The sequence below is a fragment of the Euleptes europaea genome, chromosome 11 (assembly GCF_029931775.1).
Source record: "Euleptes europaea isolate rEulEur1 chromosome 11, rEulEur1.hap1, whole genome shotgun sequence".
NCBI lineage: Eukaryota > Metazoa > Chordata > Lepidosauria > Squamata > Sphaerodactylidae > Euleptes > Euleptes europaea.
In genome coordinates, this window is record NC_079322.1 from 23,532,014 (window position 1) to 23,551,450 (window position 19,437).

At 40.9% G+C, this 19,437-nt stretch overlaps 2 protein-coding genes across 2 annotated transcripts in view; one reads left to right on the forward strand and one right to left on the reverse strand.

The window, feature by feature from the left end:
- The first annotated feature begins 2,125 nt into the window (after positions 1 to 2,125).
- On the forward strand, positions 2,126 to 8,405 carry KBTBD2 (kelch repeat and BTB domain containing 2). Its single transcript, XM_056857631.1, has 3 exons — positions 2,126 to 2,494; positions 3,920 to 4,085; positions 6,850 to 8,405. The coding sequence occupies exons 1-3, from the start codon at positions 2,325 to 2,327 to the stop codon at positions 8,383 to 8,385; spliced, it is 1,872 nt and encodes a 623-aa protein (XP_056713609.1). The 5' UTR covers positions 2,126 to 2,324; the 3' UTR covers positions 8,386 to 8,405.
- A 9,472-nt stretch (positions 8,406 to 17,877) lies between these two features.
- AVL9 (AVL9 cell migration associated) overlaps positions 17,878 to 19,437 on the reverse strand; it is a 34,630-nt gene continuing 33,070 nt past the window's right edge. Inside the window, exons 14-16 of the mRNA XM_056857629.1 lie at positions 19,153 to 19,206; positions 18,777 to 18,865; positions 17,878 to 17,981 (exon numbers count right to left, since the gene is read on the reverse strand). Of these exons, the coding sequence (XP_056713607.1) occupies positions 17,887 to 17,981; positions 18,777 to 18,865; positions 19,153 to 19,206 (238 nt within the window). The 3' untranslated portion in view covers positions 17,878 to 17,886. The remainder of the gene's footprint in view (positions 17,982 to 18,776; positions 18,866 to 19,152; positions 19,207 to 19,437) is intronic.

Genomic DNA, 19,437 nt, shown 5'->3' on the forward strand with positions numbered 1-19,437 from the left:
TTTTCTTCTTTTGAGTTATGAAGATGGAATTACTGTGCAGTATTAATTATTGGAGGAAGAATAATTGGTCCTTCATCTTTATGGTGGTATGAGATCATGACTGACTATGCTATTAGAATATTGGACAACATGCCACTTTTATTACTTTAAATCCAGTGTTTTGCAAAACTTCATAGTGTTTTATCTGTTACAGTAATTCATAGTTGTCTTCAAACTGGTTTCCTCACATTAATTCAGAGATGTCTTAACATTAACAAGCTTAACCCTAGCTTGTTCAACTTTTTGTCACCCATTATGAGACTCTGTCCACTGTTTTAAAGAGAACGGAGCACCATAGTTCTTCACATGTGACTGTTTTGGGTTAGGCTTTAAAATTGAATGCTTAAGTGATAAGGATTTGCTTACCAATTACATTTTGCTGTAAATATGGACATGATTTTTGTGGGCTTCCAAAACTAAAAAATGGTTACCTGTGCATTCCAGGTTCACTGCTCTTGCGGAACGTGTTTTCCAATGCTGGCCTTACTGTTTGGTCGTCTGCACACAAGACTGATACTGGAGTGCTTTAGCATGTTAATTGTTTGTCAAGATCAGAAGCAAAGCTGATAGGTATGTAAAGATACATATGTGGACTGCATTGTGAAATGGTTAATGTTTAAACAATGAAATTTTATTGTGCTGTGTGTAGGTAGTATCGAGTTGCACTTTAGCCTTCTGAAGTGAAGAAAAAGTGGCATTTTGTATTTTCTAATAGAAGATGACATTTTCCCCTTCATCTTGGTAGGCTAAGGTGGAATATAATATTACTTCCATGCAGCACCAATTGATCATATCAAGTCTGCAGTACACCCTTCACAAGATGCAGATAAAAGACCATAATGGCCAGAATTTTTTCTTTCCCCCTTGTTTTGCATCCAGCGTGATGAAGTCCTAGAGAACTCAGCAGCTTCCATACTACATTGCAGTGATACAGGTTTTCTGGCACAGCGAGAATACGAAAAAATTCTAGGAAGTTATTTGATGTCCTAAATAGAGCATGATCTGAGTCAGCATATTTATTTTTACTTATATCTAAGTAAACAGATTTTTTAAATACTTCATGTTAATTTTATGTGCCAGTCACAATACAGTTAAACTGAAATATTTGGTTAGAAAAAACAAACAAATGAAATGTGATTAAAAAAAATTAGAAGTATTGATCTACTAAAAACTCTGCATAAAGCTTTGAATGTAACATTTAAAGACAATGCAGCATGTACTTGTTTTGAAAAATCCTGAAGGCACTGACAGTGGTTGGCACCTAATTTTAGCACATCTGAAGTACTGTGCATAATGTGCCATGGGTACTGTTGTCCACTCTTCTGTTTAAACAGAATTTAATTATCTTCATTGGGGTACATCAGTGGGGCTGAGTGGCATATTATGTCTGAGGAGTATATGATGGCTGGCTGCTGATGTGTTAATGTTTCCGGCGCTTTTGATTTTAGTGTCCTGTTGCTAGCTTCAGCGGCTTCATCAGCTGCCTTAACTGTTTACGGTGAGAAAGTCAGGATTAAAACACAAATGTAAATAATTGCACCAGTGGAGCTAGATGGTACCCGTGTCGCTTAATGTAGGGAGAGGCAAAAACCTTTAACCATATTTGGGGTTATGAGGGAGACATTTCCAATACAGCACAGAAGCAAGACATGTCAGTCATAGTTCTGAGTGTATTTCTGTAATACTTCAGCACCAGTACTCTTAGCCAGCCTTTCATCTCTAATTACAGGCATTCTTCATGTATTGTAGTGGTAAAGAAACAGTATTAAATTTATTTTTAATCTTAACTTTTGCACCTGTTCTCTGGGTAAAACTGCTTGATAAACAGTTTAAATGTTTACTAAACAGTATTTTAGGCAGAACTGCTGTGAACAACAGGCTTAGCAAAGTTACTGACACTGTTGTTTTTCTTCTAGTTTCCCAAGTGCAGTGACTGACAGAGATGCTTCAAGAAAATCTACCTCACAAATTGCATTTGTTTGCCAATGTGCTGTATCACTGGAAATCTCACGAGAAGTTTGGCAGTTGTTCTTGAAAGCCTCAGGAGAATAGATGGTCACCAAATGATTGTATTGTGACCTGGGAGTGGGTCAAAGTCTGAAGCAATCTTGGTTCAGCAGTTTAGTCCATCATTGCTAAATGTCTTAAATAAAGCTTGTAAAGGCTTCAAACATATTTCCTCTAGTCTCTTCTCAGTTTTTCAAGAAATGATTGCTTGATCTCTGTCCTGCCAAATTAAAGTGGCTTCTCTAATCTGATCCTGGAAACATTAATGGAACATAGTCATGTCTACACAGGAAGAAAGGCAGATCAATACGGAATATGCTGTATCTTTACTGGAGCAGTTAAAGCTGTTCTATGAACAGCAATTATTAACTGACATAGTTTTAATTGTTGAGGGTACTGAATTCCCATGCCATAAGATGGTTCTTGCTACGTGTAGCTCTTACTTCAGGTATGTGCCTAAAGCATTATTGCTTGATCTAAAAAAATGTGGTGTTAAATGATGCTGCTACTCAGATGTTCACATTGTCCAATGTGTAGCATAGTTCTAATGTTGGTTCTGCTGATAACTTAAAAATGGAGGGCTGAAATATTTTTTTTTAAATTGCTAATATGGAAACACTAAGTCAGTGTGCACCACTCAGACCACTTCAAGGGTCACAGGTGCTCTGCAGTGAAAGTGGGAAATCTACATTGTAACAATGCAGGCAGCATTCTATTTTTTTGGGGGGGGTGTTAGGGCTTTTATGGAAGGAAGTCTGTTTAGTGGGGATAAAATCTACCAGTGTTGAGCCCATGCTCATGTTGTCCTAAGGTTGATGGCAAGTATATCTAAGAAAAAAGAAGCAGACTGCCATTGTTTTATGGTCTGTTAGAGGAGTTGGGCCAGAAAAATAATACTATATGCACACATGCTAGGCACCTTGAATGTGTGGAGATAAGGTGGGGCACAGCTATTTTAAATAACAGAGGTTGGATCCCATTAATGTTGAGGATTGTTAGTCTTCAGGTTAGGGAGATCAGAATGCTTCCCTTTTAACAAAGTAGTGAAGTGATTGGGGTAGTTTGCAGCATTAGTTCAAACAGGAGATTGTATTTGAGCTCACCAGGCCACTAAAATAGTGGCTGCTGAGGATGAACTCAAAGGTATAAGATCCCCTGAAATGGGATAGAGAATGCCAGGATGTGCATGTTTCCTGCACATGTTTTGCTTCCTGATTTTTAAGTATTTTGAAATTCTGAGAGCTGTAGCAAGTACTTATGCTGTATATAGGTATCAGAATTTATTTTGCCAAAACAAAAGGCTTAAATCTGGTATGTGGGTGGGGTGCAGTGTTTCCATGGGTGTAACATAGTGACTGGCCAGCACCAAAGGTTTGACAGGAAGTAAATACCAAAAGTGATGGAATGTTGCCAGTAGTTGTTCCTTCACTACCAAAGACAACAAAAGAAAGGATGCAGAGCTAGTAGAGGCGGAAAACAGCAATTTCAGCTGTGAGTGCTGTCAGAGTAGTTTCTTGGTCTCCTTTGGCTGGGGGTGGGGTAGGCTGTAGTGAGAAGTGCCAACTTATCCATGGTCACAGCTCGACTTCCCAGCCTAGCTCTGTGACTACTGCCCTGACTTCCTTGAAGCGTCAGAGGTCAGCCATTTTATATTCAGTCTCTTGGAAAACCAGTAGTTTCTTTCTGTGGACATACCAATGAATAAGTGGATAACATCTATCAACTTTTAAACAAAATTGTATCATCTGATTCGTGCTTCTTTACAAACCACCTCTCAGGTGGAAAGAAGGCAGGGCATTGTAATCTCCAGAGTGTTGGGAAATTAGAAGCTAGAAGATGGCTGAGGTTAATGTATTTTGTGGTTATTCCTCAGGGCTATGTTCATGAGCGGGTTGAGTGAAAGCAAGCAAACCCATATCCATCTGAGGAATGTGGATGCAGCCACTTTACAGATCATCATAACTTATGCTTACACGGGTAATTTGGCAATAAGTGACACAACAGTTGAACAGCTTTATGAAACGGCCTGCTTCTTACAGGTAGGAATGTTCTGTAATTTTTCTAAGCTATACATTGTCTTGAAATGACATTTAAAATATATAATGATTGAGCTTAATTAAAGTGTGTAATCAGATTTTGTTTTCAAGTCAATTTGCTTTTTGTAGATATGGACGAGGAACATTATCATAAATTGCCATGGAAGTATTTGCATGTTCCATACTAAGGGTGTAATTGTAAACTGTCTGACAAGGAAGTATAACACCAACAGGATGCCCTAAGAAAACACCTTTGAGAATTGACTTATAATTTTTTTATTACTGTAGGGAGATCTACAAAGGTGCAAAAGTTGATTACAGGTAGGAGGGATATGTTGTCAGGAGAAGAATGGGCCAAATAAAGAGAGGGAGATCAGACAATAGGACCTTTCTCTGTTTCTGGTCTTTCAACTATCTGCATCCTGAAAGTTGTCAGGATGCCATAGGGTCTCAAACAGCTGTTTTTGCTAGATGTCAGATGATTCTAGGGTTGCCAGTCCTCCACTACTGGAGGATTATTCCCTGCTCCAGGGCCTTCCCTCAGCACCAATCAGCTGGCCAGCAGGAGGGGGTGCTCACTGGCAGCAAAAGGAGGCCTAGGCCTATGCTGCAAGCAGCATCACTTCCAGCATGCAGTGGAAGTGATGCTATCAGGTTGCCAGTGAGGATGTAACGCTCTAGTATTTGGGCAAAAACTCTATGATAAAAATGATTTCTACCATATATTTTTTGTCTGAATACCAGAGGAGCCCCATGTTGCCGATGATGCGGTGATATCACTTCCAGTGCATACCAGAAGTGACGTGGTGGGCAATGCCAGCCTAGGCCTCCCTTTGCTCTCAGGAAGTCACCCCCTCAACCCTCCCCCACCAATTGCCAGGGGGTACCTCACAACCCCTAGATCAGTCGTTGGTCAGATGTCAATCATGCTTGGACCTGTTTGTGCATGAAAAAGCTGAACTGGCACTGAGGCCTTGTTGGGTGGGTGGGGTGGCGGTGGAGGAAAATTGATGTCTCCCAGTTGTTCTTGTCAGGGTTCTTGCTGTAGCATTAGTTGTCCTATTTGATCTGATAGAGGTGTTGAGAATCTAGTATTGCGAATTCTGAATCTTTTTAGTCCTTGGCTTTCAAAATCCATGCAGAGGCTTGCCTTACCTGGGGGTAGCTTTGGGCCTTGACAACTAGGTAGCTGCCCTAAGCCATCATGTTCACCGTGCATGTGGCAAGTCATGTGCTCGGCTTGATTTTGTTTCTGTTCTGAACAAATGTTGAATAGCTCAGAATGAAGACATGAAATGTCGATAATTTCTTTATCATAGATCCACTATTGCCTTGGTTAGATTTAGACTCTCAAAAATCTGGAACTGTTGTGGGAGGGGGGTGGGACTGACTAATATAGTCCACCTCCGTGGGGTTCCTGTAAACTTCTGTAATGAGACCATAAATAGAATGTAATAAAATAGAATGGTTTGATGTCTGCTAGCAGATTGTTTCAATCTACAATTTTCCTCACATCCAGAATGTATTCTTTTTTTTCTGTCTCCTTATTTTTAACAAACCCATGTGTTGGAAAAACTCCTTTTATGAGACTACATGGAAAAGTAAAAAATCAGAAGATAAGCTACAACAAAACTCCAAAAATAGTTAAATACCACACAAGACCAAACCAAAAAAATTATACATGTTGTTAGAATCACATCAAATGGTTCTATTGTAGAGGTTTACTGATTCTTTGGTATATTTTTCAATTTGATACATTTTATGAATAGTAGGATGTTGTGTAGTGAATTTTTCTGTTTGTACAGTGATTAGAATCTCTTTCCTCATTTTGTGGGTGTCGGTTGGTTTTATTTACTATCTACTTTTGTTTTGTCTCCCTTCATACTTAGGTACCTTTTTTTGTTATTTTGGAAAGGTAGCATTTCCCCCCTGGTATTTAAAAGACTGTCTACTCCCATATAAACCTGCCTGCCAGTCACAACCTTCTAGAGAAGTTCTGCTCTGTTCCCCACCTTCAGAGGCAATTAATGCCAGAGTGTCTTTTCTGTAATGGTACCTCGATTGTTGAGTGACCTGTCCGCAGCAGCTAGCCCGACACCTAGCCTGTTAACATTTAGGCACAAGATATTTGAGTGTGTTTTCCCTTCTCCTGTATGGCACTATTTCTATTTATGTACTTCATGGCCGCTGGATTACTGGTGTATAATGCTGCTTTTCAGGATATACTGAACAAATTTACAGTTCTTCAAGTTTATTGGAGCACTGCTGAACAACTGATTATATTTCATGGCCATTTCATATAGGATTCAGATGAACCCATATTTGCCTCTGAGCCTCCCAGAACCACCCCTTCTCTCCTTGTTCTCCTCCTCCTCTCTCTGGGCCCTATGACCTACCTGTAATTTGCCACCCAGGTTGACAAACACAGCTGGCAAATCTTAATTATTCAGAGATCAATAGAGAATGCTGCCAGTCAGGTGAGTTCTTCCATAGCAGACTGGTGTGTAGGCAGTTGGTTCCCTTCCCTAGTTCTAGGCTGCAAAACACCCCTAGTGTTGGTTTGTCTTCAGTGTGGGAAGAGGCCTGTACTTCGTAACAGATCCCTTCACCCTGGTGGAGCAGACATTGTTCAATAAAATGTGAAACAGCTGCATCTAGGGCAGCTTCCCCACTTTTTCTACTGTTATGTATATAGTTGTGGTTCTTGTACATTTTTTAACATAAACCATACTTTGCCTCTAACATGAGTGTTTTTTTTCCTTTGCAGGTAGAAGATGTATTACAACGGTGTCGAGAATACTTAATTAAAAAAATTAATGCAGAGAACTGTGTGCGGCTCTTGAGTTTTGCTGACCTTTTCAGCTGTGAAGAGTTAAAACAGAGTGCTAAGAGGATGGTAGAACACAAGTTCACAGCTGTATATCATCAGGAGGCTTTCATGCAGCTCTCTCACGATCTTTTGATAGATATTTTGAGCAGTGACAATTTAAATGTGGAAAAGGAGGAAACAGTTCGTGAAGCTGCTATGTTGTGGCTGGAGTATAACACGGAATCTAGATCACAGTATTTGTCGTCTGTTCTTAGCCAAATAAGAATTGACGCACTTTCTGAAGTTACACAGAGAGCTTGGTTTCAAGGCTTGCCACCAAATGATAAGTCAGTTGTGGTTCAAGGATTGTATAAATCTATGCCTAAGTTTTTTAAGCCAAGGCTCGGGATGACTAAAGAGGAGATGATGATTTTCATTGAAGCTGCTGCTGAAAATCCCGGTAACCTTTACTCTTCAGTATGCTACAGCCCGCAGGCTGAAAAAGTTTACAAGCTCTGCAGCCCTCCTGCTGATTTGCATAAGGTTGGAACACTTGTAACTCCTGACAATGACATTTATATAGCAGGTGGGCAAATTCCACTGAAAAACACAAAAACCAATCACAGTAAAACAAGCAAACTTCAGGTTGCCTTCCGAACTGTGAATTGCTTTTACTGGTTTGATGCCCAGCAGAACACTTGGTTTCCAAAGAGTCCAATGCTGTTTGTTCGCATAAAGCCATCTCTGGTTTGCTGTGAAGGCCACATCTATGCAATTGGAGGAGACAATGTCGGCGGAGAGCTAAACAGGAGAACTGTAGAAAGATATGATACTGAGAGAGATGAGTGGACCATGGTAAGCCCATTGCCCTGCTCATGGCAATGGAGTACGGCAGTTGCTGTTCACAACTGCATTTATGTAATGGCGCACAATTTGATGTACTGTTACTTCCCTAGGTCAGATGCTTGGGTTGAAATGGCTATGAGACAGACTAGTAGATGCTTTGCTTCAGCTGCTGCTTTTGGAGACAAAATATTTTACATTGGTGGCTTGCATGTTGGCAGCAACTCCGGTATAAGGCTCCCAACTAGCACTGTAGATGGGTCTTCCGTAACCGTGGAAGTCTACGATGTGAATAAAAATGAATGGCGAACGGCAGCCAATATCCCTGCCAAGCGGTATTCTGACCCCTGCGTCAGAGCGGTTGTCATCTCCAACACTCTATGTGTGTTCATACGAGAAACCCACATGAACGAGAGAGCCAAGTATGCCACCTACCAGTACGATATGGACCTTGACCGGTGGTTCTTGCGGCAACATATTTCTGAGCGGGTGCTATGGGACCTAGGGAAAGACTTTCGATGCACTGTGGGAAAGCTCTATCCATCTTGCCTTGAAGAGTCCCCATGGAAGCCTCCACCATATCTCTTTCCACCAGATGGAGCAGATGAATTTGAGCTGCACGGAGAGATGGTTACGCTACCGCCTGTCTAGCTCCCAAAACTCAGACTGCATGTTTGTAATTGGTTATCATGAAAATTTGTCTGAAAGATCAGAACTGGGAATTAAAAAACAACAACAAGACTCTTGTCTGTACGCCCTGTGGCCATTCAATGTAAATTGGTGAAATTTCCAAGCAGATAAGCTTCCATAATTTAAAACAATCCCTCTGATAGCTGATGGGATCTCTGGGTCAGATCCAGCACAAAATTTCTGCTTGTGCTAGAGCTCGTGTTCAAGCAGAAATGAAAGGGACAAAAACATAGTAACAGCTCGTGCTATCAAACATATTGTATTCCCCTCCTTCTGTTACTGCTTGCGCAAGACCTTGCACATCCAGTTTCTGGGTCCTATATATAGGGAGGAAAGTAGGTGTTGCACAAGATCTTGCACAGGCAGAACTGCTGTGTGTATTTCTGCTTGTGCATTGCTGGATCCAAGCCTATGTATATTGCAAGCTTAAAGCATCTGCTCGTTGCCTAAATGTCTAGTCCTGTGAAGACGATTTAGTTCAGGAAATGTTCACAAAAGCAGCATCTGTTTTTAGGATGGTATGTCAGTTGCTCTGAAAGTATCTTCCAGTTGCATATGATCGAGTTCTGGAAATCTTTGTATGTGCTCGTTATAGTAGATTCAGTGTGGCCTAATGGAATGTGCTGCACTTAATACACAACAGCTGCGTTGGTATGTAATAATGCCATGTAAAAGAAGAAACAAACCCCATGGATCTCCCTGTGGTAGGAAGGGTAGATCTTCCATTTTACAGTGACATGCAGGGCAAAATGACTGCGGGTTCAGTCAAGCTGTATTATTATTATTATCATTATGTGCATGTATTTTCACTAACTTATACCTGTCTATTTAGAATACAGGTCTTCCGAGCAGCTGGTAGCTTACCAGGTGTGGACTTAACATTGCTGGGCTTGCAGTTAAGAATTGCCAGCCCCTCCTAGTGCGGGTCTCTGTGGAGCTTTGGATCAGTAAATGACTCCACATTTCTGTATTTGGGAAACATTGGCTCATGCATATTACTTCCTGCTGCTTACGTTCTCCCTTCCCCCCATCCCACCCCCATTGTAAACAAAGATGTAGTATGGATTAACCGAGGTCTCTTTTTGTTAATTTAATATCAAGCATTACTGTAGTGTGACTGTGTGTAGATAACCCCTTAGCTGTTGTTGTGTTTTTTTGGGGGGGGGGGGAGGGGAGAAAATTGTTCAGGAATACTCTGTACCCTTCTGTGCAAGAGAGCAGCTGAATAGTGCTGCTCTGGCATTAATCCCAGGAACCACTAGCAGTAGCGGGGAGCCACCAATATTACATGAGCACAGGTGCTTCATGATGGATCATACTAGCATGTTCAGCTGTATCATGTTCTGGCACTGTATTTTGAATGATATTAATTTATTAAAAAAAACAATCAAAATGCGTGTACTCTGTATATGAGCATTATATCATTGTCTTGGAAACCAGAGTATCTGATACGATTTAGGAGGCCTTTTTGTTCACTGAATCTCTCACTCCTTCAAACCTTGTATTACCTAACAAAGGGGTGGTTCTTACAGTAGTTAGCTTCAGCAGTTTAGACAACAGGAAGAGAAAATGAGTGCTCCCTTCTTCCTTGTGCTTCTGTATATCAGCTAAAACAAAACTTGCCATTTCCCCACTCTGGTGAGATGTATAATCTGTGTCCAGACTGGGTAGATGCAAAGGGTCTATACTATAGAAAAGGAGAACCATTCGTTACTTCCTGCTGTTCCTGCTTCTTTTAATTTTGAGGCGGTCATGGAAGCCCAGATTCCAGAGGATTATCAACTGTGTTAGTTTGCTTCAGCAAAAATTGTCTTGTGGCGCCTTAGAGATAGATATCACGTACACTGTGGAATAAACTGTTGGCGGACTAGAGCGACCTTGGTAAGTTTAAAAAAAATGAATTATGAAATATCTTTAGGGGTTCCTCTTCTTGAGATAAGGAGTGACAGGGTTAACTGAATGTAAAGTGGGAGGAAACTGAATAAATTCAGAATCTGAATTCTTGCTAGGCATTTGAAAAAGTTGTTCAGACGAGAATTCCCATGTTTTATACCGCCATGTCATTGAAGACTTCCAGGTAATAGTGTATTGCTGCTGTGATCTTAATTGATGGGTTTTTTCCCTGCAGTAATAAGGCTTTCATTGAGGGGAGGGAGAAGAGAAGATGATGGGTTGGATCCAGCCAGCTTTTTCACACAGTACACCCAGTTCTTTCCTACTCCATCCCATATGGCTTTTGTACATAAAAATCCCTTGATTATCTCTGCATAGCATGTATAGGTGATCAAAGACAGTGCTTCCTTTCCTTTTTGTAAGAAAAGTTGGTTGAATCCATCCCACTGAATAGGGGATTCTGTTGAGTTAATCCTATTTTTTAAATTCCAGGCAAACAGCTAAAATATTAAAGATGCGCACTCTAATACCCCTCAGCTGCTATTCTATCAGTGGATAGATGTACCCTGCCTTGCTTGGCATTTTTCTCAATCAATGTTCAGATATTCTATGGTGCCTGTTTCCTTTAAATCAATTGTAAAATATAGAGGATTAATTAATTCCAAATAAATTGAATTGAGCTCATAGGCTCAAAAAAATTGAGGAACCCTGCTCTAGACTGCCTCCCCTTAGGCTCTAGGGGAAATTCCTATAGCATCACTACACGGAGGCCATTTTTTCTCCTGTTCCTCATGGGGCCGGGCAGGTTAATGGGGTATCTATTGCTGGCCTAGCCCCCTCCCATACCTCTGCTCATGTGCAGGGATCTCAGCCATGAAAATTGTTGCCTTCTCAAACATAATGAGTAAATAAAACACAGGTCAACCTCACAGTGCAGATACCTCCAGTGAACTCTTTCCAAAGGTTTAAGAGAACAGGGCAAGCAGAAACAGCAGGCTTATTAGTAGAATTATGTATGGCTGGGAAATGACCACTCTCAGGTCATCTTTTTCAGGCCTGTACAATAAGCCACTGGAGTACAATTTGAATGTCTTAACTGCAATGCATTGCCTCCTGGCAGTTTTATCTCCCAGATAGTGTAAGGTGTTTTTCCAGTGAGCTAGCCCTCCTTTATTACACTGCAATAAACACTGCAACAGAGGAAGCAGTAAGTCTGACATAAACTCAGCACGTTGCTCATCCCTTTCAGAGGGGAAAAGCAGAGTAAAAATGTTTTGCTAAATGCATTCAACCTTTGCTCCAGAGAACTTGCTCGTATAGGGATGTTGTGCTTTTCTAACCCTGAGGCCCCTAGGGGGTGCTAAAGAGGGGGTATTTCATATGAGAAAAAGGCACACACTTCCCAGAGTGACTGGAGGGCCTCAAGCTGCAGGTTGCTTACCTCAGGAGGACTCCCAACTTTTTTTTGTATAAAACTACACATTGATATTTTAGGGATCCTAGGACTCCTACTTTTATATAAAACTACACATTGATATTCTAGGGCTACTAGGAACTGAAGAAAAAGCAGACAACACACATGAGCAGAGCTGCATGTTGATACCTCTTTAAGGGACAGGCTAGATAGAGGTCAGAAAAGACTTGACAGCCTGGCCTGCTTGAACACAACAGGCCTGAACTGTTTATATGTCAATTATTATTATACATATTTAATTGTTTCATATATTATTCCTTAGGGGAGGGAAAGAAATTTTGAAGTTTGTTTATTGTCATTTTCATAAATATAAGTGTGACAAGGTGGGGTCACACTGTCAAAGACGTGAACTCCCTTTATTTGATTTAAAAACATTTCTTTTGATATTCCTCTGTGAATTAAATAGAAGTTACACTTCCTTTACTTTAATGAAGGTCTTTTAACCTTCACACAGTGCCCTTTTTCAGTTGTTATGACCATCCACATGTAAGGGAAGATTGTGCATACCATGATCCTCTTGACACACATAGTCGCCGTGTTTGAACACGGCAATACACCTGTTTTCTTGTTTTGTTCCATGTGATCAGAAAACCTAGATCATTTTTGGATATCTGTTTGGGCATAGAGAAGGTGGAAAATATGTGTGTTGCCTGGTTCGCACCAAGTGACAACCATGCATATTAAGAGGCATGTGCGATGTGTGATCTCCCGTTGTGCATGATTGATTGTAACAGTTGAAAAGCGAGTGTAAAATGAAAATTGCAAGCCAAACAGGAAATCAGGCAGTTGTGTGTGTGATTCTAACATTTCAGTCTCACTAGTTCTACTCGGTCCTCTCTTTCCTCACTGTTCTGTGACTACTGACCATCAATAAATTATTATTTATGGTACATACCACAAAGAGGAAAAGCATAGAGGTAGGTTTTGGGCCAAACAGTGCAGTCTTATGGAGAGTTACTCCAGACTGCAATAACTCTTCATAGGATTGCACCATCACTCTTCCCCTTGCTTTCCATAAAGACCGTGTGGGTATTAGTTTTTTTTTTTAAATCAAGAAAATACATTGATATTTTATTAAATAAAACAATGTATTTTATTAAATAATAAATATAGTGACTATAGTACAAACTAATTCTTAAAGGAGGGCAGGGAGCTGTTCCTGTTAGAGGATAAGGACTTGCAATGGGTTTAAATTACAGGTGGAAAGGTGCCAGCTGGATATTAGGAATATTATTTTACAGTAAGAGTTGCTCAACAGTGGAATCTGCTACCTAGGGAGGTGGTGAGATCCCCCTCACTGGCAGTCTTTAAGCAGTGGCTGGACAAACACTTGTCAGGGATGCTCTAGGCTGATCCTGCTTTGAGCAGGGGGTTAGTCTGTATTGGCCCCTTCCAACTCTGATTCTAAGCCTCTGTTAGAGGGACACATTTATCTCCTGGCTAGTTGGCTACCCTAGGCAATGCCTATGAAGTGCTTTCAACCCCCTGAAACATTTTGTAAACAGGTGGTTTACATAGAGTCCCCAGCTGGAATAAAGTATCTTCCTACCATGTCTAGTAATTGACATAGTTCAGATTGTATCAATTTAGAAGCACCTTTTGGAACTCCCCCTTCCGTCTGAACGTACTTTTGCGTGTGCCAGCCCTCTGTTCCACAGGTAAGCATGTGGAGGTGCTCTGAGCACCCTAGAGCATTTAAATGTGCAGATTATGCACAGTGGCACACAACCATCTGTGTGGACTGGGATGCTGATCCGATGCAGGAAGAACAGATCAAGATGTCACTCTGAAAAACCCAGGGGTTTGCCTTGACAGAAACACAGGAGGTCTTCCTGAGCTCCCCAATGCAAGCAGGGGAGAGGGGGCAGTAGGGAAACTGTCAGCACAAACAAATCTAGTTTGGAGCGAAGAAAGTCCCCTGCCAACGCACCCAGGTCTCGACCAGGGAGGAGGAGGCCTCTACTTGCCACAATCCCATTCTTCCAACAGCATGTGCTCATTTCGTGCCTCTCTATCTGATAAATCTCGCAATAGTTCAAGCTTTTTCATTACTATTACAGTATACATTTTTACAGATGTAATGCTATTGCACACTTAATAGACTACAGTATAGGGTAAACATAACTTATACACACTGGGAAACTAAAAAATGTGCATGTCTCGCTTTATTGAGGTGGTCTGGAGCCGAATCCGCTATATCTTCAAGGTATGCTTGTATTTAGTTTCCCTGTTTTAAAAAGCTATAAGTGTATAGATATTGCAACCGTATCTCTTTCTTCCCTCACAAGAAACTAGACCTATGCTACTGGTGAGGGAAAGCCTGAGTTACTGTACCTCTTTTGTGTGAGTGAGAGCTGGGCTGGAAGTCTTTAATTCACTGGCTCATTTGTACCTAGCGGTGAGCAAACTGGAATGCAGTTGCTAGCCTGAAGCCTGTTCCTGATTACACTCCAAGAATTCCCTTGCCAGCTAATAGTTATACTTAAGAAATGCTTATTCAGTGCCTAGTAACATGGTATTCAAGCAAAACAAGAACAATCTCTTTATTTTCTTTATAACAAAATATACAGCAGCATCCATAGTCTTTTGGGATACAGTAACTTCTTTGCACATTGACAATAGATGTGATATTTAAACTTACCAACCTAGCAGGTTGGTAGCAGCAAAGATCAGACAGAAGTAACATTCATCACATTATGCTAAAAATAACCCATGCTCGGAAATTAGCCTTGTATTGTGTCTCTTAAATTTGGTAAGAAAATAGAAATTGGTCAGTCCCACATAAATGGGAGAAGAGAATTCAAGTCTCTATGGTATTAAGGTACATGTTGAATGCTAAATTTTAAAACTTTTGAGTCAATTTCTCTATGCATGATGTAAATGTGTAACTTGTACAGAAAGCGCACACAGTGCTTTTAACTTGATATTTTATAACAGCCTGGTCCCAAACATTAGTTAGGACGAGAAGTTTAACATAATATCCCGCTAAGGGCCATAACATTGCGCTAAGCGATGCGCTGGCATTCCATGCGATGTGTTCACTCCTGAACACTAATTTGATTGTGGGGCAAGATCTCTGCACAATTAGGCTTGTAACAGTCTTTCGGGGGGTCTTAATGAATTTGCTGGTTGAGATTGGTTCAGATGGACCCTGGGCTCTATTGCTTTCTACATGTAGTGTTGGGTACCTTATGTACAGCAGGCTGCATATAATCTGTGCTCCCCTCAGTGTGATCTGTTATAGTGGGCTTAGATGCACATGCTGATCTATGGAAACAGGTGTTAATATTCAGTATTTATGCAGTGCTGAAGTGCTCGATGCAGTCTCTTTAATCAGGTCTTGGATCACATACTTTCTTGGGGAGGGGAGTACGCAAGTCAATATACACAACCTACATGCTGGCCTGCTGTGTAAACCAGTTCTTGAAAAATACCACTAAAAGTACTGCTAGGACAGGGTTATATTAGCTTCGAAAAGTTCCCCTAAAGTAACAGTGAACAAGATTAGAAGCACAAGAATGTTTCTCATGCTGTATTTTGTCCTGTTCCTTAATTAGTGAAGATGAAATCATCTTCGTTGGAGATGCGTCAGACAGAGCTTCATGCAGTTCTCTCTTCTGAGAGCGAAAATTTTGTTATAATATAAAAAAACAAGTTTTTAGTAAGAGCTTTGGGCTGATGTCTCATATGCCTGTGGCCCAAAAGAGAAGTTATAAATGGCTGGAAAACAAAGTTTCATATGGATTGATATTAATTTTTGAGGTACACACGTATGCTATTTCACAAATCCATTGAAGTGGGGCTTACAGATTTGTTCAGTGTATACTAGCTGTGTTAGAGGCGCTTAACTACTGTTGCAACACACAGCAATACGATAACAGGCTCTTCCACTTATTTCTAATCAGAAGGAATGTTACATTACCTGACTAAACATTTTTCTAAACTGCATTGACACATAATTATACAATTAAATACTGCCCATTTTTTTGTTGAAACAGGTATGATTGTTTAAGTAGAGTGAAATACTGAACTTTTTAATTCTAAGATAGTGGCTATTGTAAATATATATACAATATTTATACTGAATTATCACTTTAAAAATTCAATGAAGATGTTAGCCTTTCATCCCATTGTGTGTTTAAGAATTCTGCAGCCTAATCTCTAAAATATAGCTCTATGGAAGGTGGCAGGGCAGAAGGTGATGTGTGATGATACAAGCTCTAGTCTATCCTGTCATGGCATACCAAGTTCTTTCTGAAATTTAAAGGGTAATATTTGTACAGTACAACCTCAGGGTCAAAATATATTAGGTATGCACAGGCAGCACCTGTAGTGTGAGACCTGAACCACAGAGTGGAGGCTCATTTGAGTAGTTTATACCTTTAGCACCTTCAAAGTTTTTATCCACTTGAAGAATACAAGGTGTTTCCAGCGTCAGCAGTTTGGGGGGAAAGGCCCGAAGTTACCAATTATAGTCAAAACTGTTTGCATGGAATTATTTGAAGTGCAGAGTTGCACAGTGTGGTACCCATAGCAAGTGAATGAGAGTGTACACACACTCCCGTAGGAAGGCCACATACACGGTTTGCCATGTGTATTTGGCAATGTGCCACAACTTACCCCAATTCTTCATTCTGTACAAAATAGATATACAGTGGGCTACAGTTCATCATATGGTTTAAGAAAATTGCATAAAGTGATCTTACTAAATCTATATAAAAGTCATCTTGTAATATACCTACAAGCTAGGATTTTGAAGATGTAGGCAGAAGCCCAAAGCTGGAATAGTTCTCTATCACTAGCAGGCCCACAATGTTCATCAGTACTATATGAATATTCAGTTTTCAAGAAGGGACCCAGAAATAGTTGGGCCATGCAGGTACAGAGGACTTCTAGCACATTTGGCCTACTCGAGGTTTGAAAGTGAGGTTAGTCAAGGAGGGAATGTGAAAGTTGTGGTTGCGATATGTATAAAAAAGGAGAAGTGGGGCAGCCTTAGAACTCTTTATTCTCCTTGGGTTACTGACAGCCATGCTGTAATCATGCCATATCTGCCTCAAACTTAGCTCAGTTAGCACACAGGTGCAATCTTGCGTTTGCTTCTGTCTGCAGTGACAAGGACTGTTTTCCAAGTCCTTGCTAGCTCGCACATCAAACTAAAGAATTCTATAGCAGCTAGGAACTAAGGAAGCAGAAGTACTCCTGACTCTCCCCTGCAGAGCCTAACTTTACTAGAGAGGTAGGTACTTAGTTATAGGTATTCACTGGTGAAAGGTTCTCCAAACCTATTGGAGATACACAGCAGAAGGGGAAAGTGAAATTAAACAGTTTCCCCAGCTATTAGACAAAAATAATTAAGATCATATATTCCCATCATTACCAGAATGGGGACTTTTAATTGAGCAAAAGTAGTTTCTCCAAGAATCAGCTCTTACCAATGAAGTACAGGGGCTCTTAGAATATGAATTTCAGCCAGCTTTTTAGACCAGTCTAAATTTAAACTCATAAATGCTGGGGGGAAAGTGTTACTGGCTGTGTTTTTTAAAAGATAAAAAGGAAGCTGGCACAGGACATTTCATTATCCATCAAAAGGTATTCTCATTTGTTTCATTTTCTTCCACTTGCAGGTACTCAATCCTGTACACGGGTTCATGGAAGTATGTTCCATTGAAATGGAAGGAACTCATTTCTCCAGATAGGTTTCGGGGTGGAGAGTTTAACCTTGCTGTTGAAATGTTGAAAGCTTCTGTTCCAACCTGAAATATGATTCAGCTGATGCAAAAACAAACAAAAAAACAGGTCTGGAGGGATTTTAGAACATAGCCAGATTTACGTAAAACGTCTTCACCACCCACAGAACAGCATACATTGGAAAACAAAGCCTGTCCTACGTGAAGGCTTGTTTGCTACTGTCTCTACGAAGGCTCAGATTTAAACACAAAGAGGCATTAAATGCAAATGACGTCCTACAAAACAGCTTGGAAGGCGATACTTCATCTTCATGATGCTTCAAACCCTCTGTATGGGTTTGCTCAGCAAAGCAATTTGCGTTCTCTCCCAAAATGAAACACCAGGCGTTGGTCCCTCCAGGACGGCTACTCTCCAATGCCCTGGGGTGACTGGGCGAGAGCAGAAAGCCAGGAGGACATGGCTGTCTTTGCAGTTGTGAAGGCCCCTCCGACTGACTGCCCTGTGTTCAAGATTTGGAGGAGGGGGTGGGTGGGGGGAGAAAAAGAAACAGCTTATCTTTGCTTGTGCTTAAGAGTAAAACTCAAACTGTTGAACACGTGAAGCTGCCTTATACTGAATCAGACCCTTGGTCCATCAAAGTCAGGATTGCCTACTCAGACCGGCAGCAGCTCTCCACAGTCTCAGACTGAAGTCTTTCACATCACCTACTTGCCTGTTCCCTTTAACTGGAGATGTCGGGGATTGAACCTGGGACCTTCTGCCTGCCAAGCAGATGCTCTACCATTGCCATGGCCCCTCCCCAAAAATGTTTTTTAAACCATGAAGAAGAGTTGGTTTTTATATGCCGACTTTCTGTACCTTTTAAGCTAAATCAAACCGTCTTACAATCTCCTTTCCTTCCTCTCCCCGCAACAGACAACTTGTGAGTTAGGTGGGGCTGAGAGAGCTCGAAGAGAGCTGTGACTAGCTCAGTGTTACCCAGCTGGCTTCATGTGTAGGAGTGGGGAAACCAACCCGGTTCACCAGATTAGAGTCCACTGCTCTTAACCACTGCACCATGCTGGCCCTCCAAGACTTGTAGTCTGATAATTTTTTTCAGCATGCATTACACCCCATCTCCTGGACTCTGGCAGAATGACAGAATGTAGAAACACGTAAAGATCTAGAAGAGCTGAATAAACTCTCGGCCTTGCACCTTGCTCTCCTTTGTCTTCACCTGCCCAGCGGTGTGGCCTTCCCCCCCTCCCCCATGTATCTGCAGCTGATGCCACACAGTGGTTGTGGGGCTTCTTACCTACAGCTCTTCCTGTCTGTACAACGTTCCGACTGGTAGTAACCATGGCATTGCCAATCTTCTTGCCCCGTTCACTGTTCTGAACAGAACTAAACGAAGAGGAAAATACAGCATTATTCACAGTGATTTAGGAATCCGAGGTATGTAAAATTGATGTTATCAGTTAAGGAATATTAAGTAAGTGATCAGAGGTCTAGAGATCTTTTTAAAAATCTAAGTTTTTATATAATCTTGGCATCAGAATTAGAGTCGTTCTAGCAGTTGTTTACATTACAACAACCACTTCCTCCTAGAGTGTAAACCCCAACTGAAACTAAGAGGTCAGCCCACAAATTTAATAAAGCACCATATAAGCATAGTTAGATATGGTACTTACTGTGATAATCTTAATTTTACATCTGAAACCGAATATTGACCTTGGAATGGGTGACTGGAAAGTGTTTTGGGGTGGGAGAGGATGGGAAAGGGAAAAACGGGAGAGAAAACAAGATGAGAATGTCAAATGTTTCTTTGTCAACTATAACAATAAGCCATCATTCTTTCAGACCTGAAATACTTGAACAAAAATCACTCCCATTGAAGCAAAATTGTTGGGGGTAGAGGGAGAAGACATGGATAGACCCCAGAGCCTCTCTTGAAGAGTGAATAAGAATGTTTGGCA